Source organism: Strigops habroptila, chromosome 12 (assembly GCF_004027225.2).
Source record: "Strigops habroptila isolate Jane chromosome 12, bStrHab1.2.pri, whole genome shotgun sequence".
Lineage (NCBI taxonomy): Eukaryota > Metazoa > Chordata > Aves > Psittaciformes > Psittacidae > Strigops > Strigops habroptila.
The window spans coordinates 469,809-477,762 of record NC_044288.2 but is presented as its reverse complement, the minus strand read 5'-3'; the positions used below and the strand labels follow the sequence as shown (position 1 = coordinate 477,762).

At 62.6% G+C, this 7,954-nt stretch overlaps 1 protein-coding gene across 4 annotated transcripts in view; it reads left to right on the top strand.

Moving 5' to 3' along the window:
- Positions 1-4,339: 4,339 nt before the first annotated feature.
- Positions 4,340-7,954, top strand: part of AHDC1 (AT-hook DNA binding motif containing 1) — a 49,003-nt gene continuing 45,388 nt past the window's right edge. For 2 of the 4 annotated variants that reach the window (XM_030504266.1, XM_030504268.1), the window contains exons 1-2: positions 4,340-4,403; positions 4,695-4,815. Coding sequence is in view for 2 of the 4 variants with exons in the window: in XM_030504263.1 (XP_030360123.1) it covers positions 4,680-4,815 (136 nt within the window). In the remaining 2 variants the exon portion in view is untranslated. Of the gene's footprint in view, positions 4,404-4,466; positions 4,816-7,954 lie in introns of those variants that run through there. The other 2 variants (XM_030504263.1, XM_030504264.1) reach the window with 2 other exon arrangements.

Here is a 7,954-nt window from a genome sequence, read left to right as displayed (position 1 = left end):
TGGGGGGGGCAGCCTGGGTCCTTCTGCCCCCCTTTGGGAGAGGGGCTGCCCCAGGGTGGGTAAGCACCATGCAGGGTGGGTTGGGGTTAAAGGGTTTCACGCTGGGATGCCAGCAGGCTCTGCAGGGAAGGGGGCATTGATTTGATGTTAGTGCTTGGGCTGCACCGACCTGGGCTGGAGTGACAGTGGCTGGGGGGGCACAGCACCCCTCAGCACCCAAGGGCAGAGCCCCCTGGGGTTCCTCCAGCTGGGACCAATGGGGAAGTGGGGAAGGAGTCTGGGACCCCCTCCGAAAGGTGCTGCTGCAGAGCTTGGGGTGGGTGCTTGAAGGGAACACGCTGTGGGTGCTGGTGGGGGGGGAAAAACTCAGCATCCAGATGGGGGGGCTCTGGCCCCTTCCCCTCCCGGCTGCCTGGTCCCTGCAGCATCACAGAGGATGCAGAGCCGAGCCCTGGCTGCAGCATCTTCTGGAGAGGAGGCAAAGCAGCACAGCGTCACCTCCCTGCCCTCACCCTGCTGCAGCCGAGGGATGGTTCCAGCATGAGGATGTGGCGTCCAGTCCCCCCCTGTTTCTCCCCAGGCCGCCCATCCCCATGGTGCCAATCCCTGCCCATGCGGTCGCGCTCTGCCTGGCTGCTCTGCCAAGCCTCCATCCATGCGGGATGGAGGAGCAGGGGGGTTCTGGAGCGAGGATGCCCACCCGGTGCCAGGCGCACGGTGGGCGCAGGTGTGAGACCACTGCAGATGGCCGGCGCTGGCACAGGGGAGCTGCGGCACTGCTGCCCTCCTCGCGGGGGTCCCCTCAATGGGACCAAAAAGGGGCCATCCCCACCCAAATCAGGGCTGGGGGCTGTCCCTGTCCCCTTCAGCCCACACTCTCCAGGGAGTGCTGGAGCCCGTGGAACTCCTGGGTTGTGGATCAGAGCCACATCCCTGCGGCAGGAATGGCCAAACAACAGTGGAAGGTGGCCAAAAATGGGGGTTTAGGCTTGACCAGGCTTAGGACTGCTGGTCCAGGCCTGCAGGGATTGTGTCTCCAAAACAGAAACTGAGGCACAGAGGGGTCTATCTGCAGTCACCCAGCAGCTCAGCACCGGTCACTGGGAGGGGACGCCTTTTTCCATGGATAAAACAACCGATCTTTGGGAAGAGCCAAGCACCAGCTGCAGGAGCATCTGCAACAGCAACTGGAAAGCAGCAGGATTTGGGGACGGAGGGTTCTTGGGTGGTGGTGGGGTCACCATGCAGACACACATGGATGGGGAGGAGGCACAGCAGGCGCAGTGCTGCTGGGGGCTGCTCTGAAATGGTTCCACTGGGGAGAAGTTTGGGATGGTTTTGCCGATGCTCTGGTGCAGCACAGGGCAGGAATTCAGGGATGGATGAGTCCCTTCTGCTGCAGTTACATTTATCAATGTAAAACCCGTCTGGTCCCAATGCTCCACCGATCCCGGAGGGGCAGGATCCCCCCAAACCCAAGCGGGGGTCTCTGGACCGCGCTCTTCACAAACTCCTGCATCCCAACAAAGCATCAGTCACCTTTTGCTCTCCCCCTCGCCCCGCTGTGTCTGTGCACCCCAGCTCTCCCCCGCTGCACCCCACTGTACCCACTGCACCCCACTGCACCCCACTGCCCCCAAACCCCCTGCTGCCACCCCAGGATGCTGGTGGCTTTCAACGTGCTGGCCACCACCCCTCATCCAAGCCAACCCGACCATCCCAGGCAGGTCTGATCCTGGGAAGGGTGCTGAGGAAGGGTCCTTGCCCCCTGGATTTGGGATGAAGGGGGTTGAGGTTGGACCGCAGCCACCTGCAGCGTGCGGGGACACGGTGCTGCGAGCAGGGGACAGCGGTGGCCCCGGCTCGGCAAAGCAGCCGCTAGATGGTAGCGTAAGTCCACGCCAGCGCTGCTGACACAGCACTTGGCTGGGAGAGGGGACAGGGTGCCCGGGTGACCCGGGTGGTTCTGGGGACCATCCTGTCACCCACCGCCCCCTGGTTAAAAGAGACCCCGGCGGGGCTGAGCACCCACCGCGTTGTGACTCGGGTGGCATTGGGCATGGCTCACCCATCCCAGTGCCCCCTACCACGTCCCCGAGTCCCTTGTGCCCATTAAGAATCAGGGGTGAGGGGAGAACCCACTCCCAAACCCTTCCCCCCCATCAAACCGAACCCCCCTCCCAAACCCATCACCCACATCTGCACCCCAACACTAAAACACCCCCCGCAGCCCAGCTTGTCCCCGAGAGGGGACAACCCCGGGCCTGGGGGTAGGTGGAGTGACCCACAAGGCACACAGCTCAGCTTAGAGGTGCTGGGCACCCATGGGAGCCCAGCAGGGCTGGAGGGAGGGTCCCTTTCCACAGGGACCCCACTGCAAAGTGCCAGGCTTTGCTCCTTATCCCCACTCCCAGCCCTGCCGAGGGCTCCATGCCAGGCTGATATATATATTTTATGATAACTATAGAGATGCACTTCAAACCTGACAAAGGACTTTGACAGTTTTAAGCATCTCTTTGATTAATACATGACCTTTTAATGCTTTGGATTAAATGAATAAATCTTTTACATTCTAACCCATTCTGCTTGCAGCGGAATGGGTTTCACACGACCTCTTTCTCTCTCTGTCCCTCTGTCCCTCTGTCCTGCTCTCCCTGTGTACCCACAGCAATGCTCAGCCTTGCAATACTCACCGGGTGCAGAGCCCTGCAAGGCGAGAAGGGAGGGATCCTCCTCGGGTGTTTTGAACCATCCCTAAAAATAGCAGGAAAATTCAAAGCTGACATTCAGGGCGAGGGGACGAGGGAGCAAAGTTGCTCACTCAGCCACCAGCAATTGCAGCGATCCTGTCTGCGTGTGCAGATTCCTCTGCTGACCGGGCTGGAGCCCAGGCCTCCTCTCTGCTCTGCTTCCCGAGTGATGCAGACTGATCCCCATCCTTATCCGGGCTGTGTGGAGTCCAACTGGTCCCCAATCCATCCCCGCTACTCCCTCCAGGGTGCACAGAGCCTGGGGATGCGGCTCACGGCTTCGCTAGGTCCCCGCTGGAAGACACCAGCCAGCTTGACCCCAGTTCATCCCAGTCTGGTGGTGAAACTGGGGTCAGATTCACTCCTTGCTGCCTGTTGATGCAGAAACAGGCATCAAACCCTGACCTGCCCCATGCAGGCGAAGGGGCTGCTGTAGAACCAGGTGCTGTGTCTCTCCCTGCACCCATGTGTTCTTTCATCGATGACTCACGTGTTATTAGCAGCCAAGCAATATTCCCAATTCCCTGGAGTTAACCCTTCACTCGTCACTCACAAAAACACAATGTCATAACAAACATCACTGGTATTATCTACTTTAATTATATTGGATCTACCCGGCTCTGGGAACATTAACAGCGGCGGAGGCTTGGAAGGAAGGTGGTAGGGAGATGCTCGGGGGAGCCATGGGGTGCTCAAGGTGCTTGGGGGCAGCTCCCTGCTCTGTCCCAAGGGGGTTTGGTCACTACTTGCCCTCCTGGAAGACCTGGATAAGAGGGCATCCCAAAGGATGTGGAGGAGCAGGGTGTTAGCGAGCAGTGGGGATGCTTCCAGGCCCTAGAGCTTAGGAAGAAATTCATTAAAAGTAGGGAAAAATAAATCAGGGGGTGGTCCATGGGGTGCTGAGACGAAGAGGGTGCAGAAGTGATGATGCGCACCCTGGTTTGTGCCAAAGCGGGGGTGCAGAGGCTGTGGTGTCCCCAAATCCCGTATCCTTAGGGAGGGGGTGCGCAGTGCCCGGGAGAGGGCAGCAATGCCCCGCGCATCCCATTGGGATCACGGCGGGGGGGGGCATCCCGGGGCGGGGGGGCGGCAAACCACCTCCGGTTACCCCCCCCCCTTAAAGTATCCCCCTCCCCAAGCAGCGCGCAACGGTTGCGCGCCCGCTTGCGCCCCTCCCTGCGCGCTTCGCAGCGGCGGGGAGGAGAAAGAAGGCGGGGGGGGGGGGAGAGGAAAAGAAGGAGGGGAAAAAAGGGGGGGGGGGGGTGGAAGGAAGGGGAAGGAAGGACTACAAGGCCCGGCATGCCCCGGCGGTGCTGCACGGCTCCCCGGGGTGCCGGATGCTGGCCGTGCCGCTGACAGCGGAGCGAAGCGGAGCCGCGGTCCCCGCCGCGCAACGGAGAGGAGCGAGGGGCTGGGCGCGCCGCGCCGCCGGCTGCGCTTCCCCCCCTTTTATCCCAGCCCCCACAAAGCCGGGAGCGGCAGAAGGCAAGAGCGAGGGAGGAGGTGGAGGAGGAGGAGGAGGAGGAGGAGGAGGAGGAGGGAAGAGGAGGAGGAGGAGGAGGAAGGGGGGAGGCAGCGGCAAGCCAGGGCTCTGCTGCGCTGTGTCTTTCTTTGCTTTCCGCAGGCGGCGAGCGGCGGAGGCGCAGAGGGGAGGTCGGTTCCCCTCCGCCTCCCGCTCCGCTGCCTTTTGTGTGTGTGAGAGGCGAAGGGGGGGGGGGGAAGAGGAGGAAAAAATAAAACCCATGAAAAAAACCCCAGATGAGCGTTAGAGGGGAGAGAAAAGCCGGAAAAATCATAAAATAGAGGGGTGGAGGGGGGGGGAGAGGGAAGGACGAGAGAGGAGAGGAAAGAGCAGGCAGGGGACGGAGGAGGGGGTGGGCTGGCAGGAGCGGAGTTGCCTGGGGAGAATGTGAGCAGGAGGCGCTGGAAATGCTCTCGTTGAAGGTGGCGAGCGGTGCCGAAGGCTCCGGGACCCCCGCGGCCGGCCAAGAGGCAGCCCCGCCGGACGGCAGGAGCCTCCCCAGGCGGGCGGGCTCCGAGGGGCTTGGAGCGCAGCAGCCGGCGGGTGAGTACCGGGGGACCCCCCGCCTTTGTGTGTGGGGCTGGGAGGCGGGAATGGGGTGGGAGGACACATGGGACACCCCCTTCGGGAAGAGCTGGGGGGGGGGCTGGGGGGGGGGAGAGGGAGGAGGAGGCGGCGTGTCCCTGTGTGGTTCCCCCCCCCCGCCGTCCCCTCCGCTGAAGTTGCGCGGCGAGTTGGTGCCAAATTGCAGGAGTTTAATGGTACTTGGGGCGGGGAGGGGCGGGCGGGGGGGGGGGGCTGCGGTCTCCACGAGTTCAGCCGCCGACCCCCCCCCTTTTTCCCACCCCCCCCGGGCTGCGAGCGGTGAGTGACAGCTGTCAGAGCCGGCTCGTCCGCTAGAAGGCAGGGCCGGCACTGGAGCCTGTCAACAACGGGCTTCCCGGGGGACATCGGGGACCCCCCCGGGGCTGAGCATCCCACAACCCCCCCTTTCCCTTGGCAGCCTGGCCCCGGGGAGCAGCGGGCTGGTGAAAGGGCGGGGGACGGGTAGCCCTGGAGATGGGGTGGGGGGTGTTGGGGGTGTTGGGGGCTTCACCCCATCCCCGCCGGTGAAGTTGCGTGGTCGCGGTGCGCGGTTGTCACTTCGGTGCCTGTCATCCCCCTTTGATTTGTTTTTATCGATCAGCTGATATAAATCCCCCCCCCCTTCTCTCCCCTTCTGGCGTGCTTGGGGACCAGGGGGGACTGGTGACTTTGGTTGGTGGCACCACACAGGGTCACGCTAACACTGGACCCCCTGCCCACCCTGTGGGGACGCGTTGGGTGTCCTCAAGGCTGGGGGACAGGCGGAGACCCCCGCGTCCCTGTGTGTTTAGGTGCTGGGGGAGAGGACGTGGCCCAGGCTGTGAGCGGGTGGCCTCGTGCCTCCAAGCCTTGGGCCCGTGGTTGCCAGAACGGCCACCGAAAGCCACGGGCTGAGCTCATTGTGTTCCGCCTCCAGCCCCGGCGCGTGGTGGAGTCGCTCCAGATTTATCCTGGCGTGACAGAGAGCAGAAGCGAACCCCCGGGGTGACGGGCACTGATCCTGCCACTCACTTGCCAAGGGGGGCTTGTGGTCCGAATCGGGGGGCCCCTCACCCCAGGCCTCCCTCCTCTTCCTCACTCTCCCCCCCCCAGGTGTCCCCTTACACTGGCTTCTCCTGCTGGGCTGTGGAATTTGCAGGGGAGGGTGTTGGTGGGAAGGGGGGGAAAGAGGAGGGAAGGGGGGGGCTGGAGAAGGGATGGCGTGGCGCCAAATTCCGCTCTGCCATGTCTCTGTAACCTGAATAGGCCAGCTCCATCCCCGGTGCGAGTCCCCGGGGGCTCCGCCGCGCTCCGATGCAGGCAGGCGGGAGGTGGCCTTCACCCCCCCCCCCATTCCATACACCCCATCAACCACAGTCCCGTTCCCTCCCTCCCTCCCACTGGGCAGAGCCACCGTGCGCCCGCCGGGATCGGATCCGGCAGGAGGCGGCTGGGAATGTGGGGAGCACAGGGAGAGGGGAAGGTTGGCACTGTGGCGGCAGGGACAGGATGGCCAAGGACATGCCGGGAGCGGGGTGGCCGGTGCAGGAGAAGCGATGGAAGCTTATGGAAGGTTATGGGAAGCCTGGGGGGAGGCCGGCACTGCCCTGGCCTCCTTAGAGGAGGCAGCAGAGACCCGGGGCAGGCTATTTCTGCTGAGATCCCGAGGAAAGCTCTGGGAGAATTGTGGGCTGCTATAAATAGTGTGTGTCAGCCGAGTGGAAACAGGGCCTTGAAATGCTCCTGCTATTCTCCCGAGTGCTTGGAACCAGCTCTTGGTAAACAGGGCAGCGCTGGGGAGGGCTGTTTCCTTCTTCCGGGCTCGTTAATGGCAGTGTGGTGGGGGGGAGCGTGAGGGATACGGGGCGGGGGGGATGGATTTTCGCCTGGCCATAGGGCAGGGCTCCCCCCACGGGGCCACCCAGTTGGATGCTGGGCTGTGGCTGGGCTGCCCGGATGCGGGATGGCCCCTGAATGCGTCGCAGATGTGTCGTGTCCTGTCACCCCCTCTTGTCCCCTCCCCAGCCCTGCTGCCGCCAAACTTCAGGACTGGGATGTGCCACGTGGGCTGGCTGCGGTCCTTGGGGAGCTGGGAATTCTGGGGTAGTTCTCGGGGTACCGAGGGGACCCCCATTCCCCGCCATGCATCTGTCCGTCCGTTCAGGCTAGGATTGTTGGTGCTCTGCCTCCGGGCACATGCTGAGCAATGCCTTGGGCTGGTGCATGTGCTGGAGGGCAGATATTTGATGTGGTGGGACCTTCCTCAGGCACCCAGGGCACTGGGGACCCTGTCTTTTGGGTGGCTTTTACCCTTTTACCTGCAGAGGGGACAGGGTGACAAGTGCCTGGGGTGCTCGCTTGGCTCCCAATGGTCCCACGCCGCGGGTGAGTGTTCAGCTTCATGTGAGGAGCCAGCATCGCGCGTGGCATCACCTCCCCTCGCACCCACCCCCAAAATTCACCTCGAAAGCTGCGTTATGATGATTATTCATTCAAAATAACACACGAGAGGGAACAAACTGGGTGCTGCTGAGGCCCCCACCATGAGTTTTTAAGGTGATGTACATTGGGCTGCATGGTGAGAGCGATCCAGCGTGCTTGCAGTGGGATCTGGCACAGCAAAGCGAAGCAGGCTGGAGTCCCCAGGGTGCTGCTTGGCTCCGTGGGCTGCCTGACCTGCGGGAAGGTTGGGACACGCAGCGCTGCTCTGGATGGGTGGGAAGGGGTGAGCTCCACTCCGGGTCTGGGTTTTTTTCCCTCTCCGTCTTTTTTTTCCCCTTTCTTTCCTTTATTTTCCTGTTTCTTTTCCCTCCCTCTCTGTGGGTTGAGCGTTGGGGCGACAGACAGGGAAAGTCTGAGCAATGGTCTCCGTGCTGGTGCTGTCTTCAATCACCGTGTCCCAGAATCCCTCGCTCTGGGCCTTCTAGGCACAAGGGCTTACAGGGAAAATCGGCAGCTGCAGCTGCGAGTGAAAGCACAAGAGCCCGGCTGGGTCTTTGGCATCGGCAGGAGAGCAGAGAGCCGGGGGAGGCGAGGAGGGGAGCGGGAATGGAGGGGGGGGAATGTGCCCTGTGGTTTGTTTCCAGCCTTTGCCACCGACGGTTGTGTTTCAGAACGC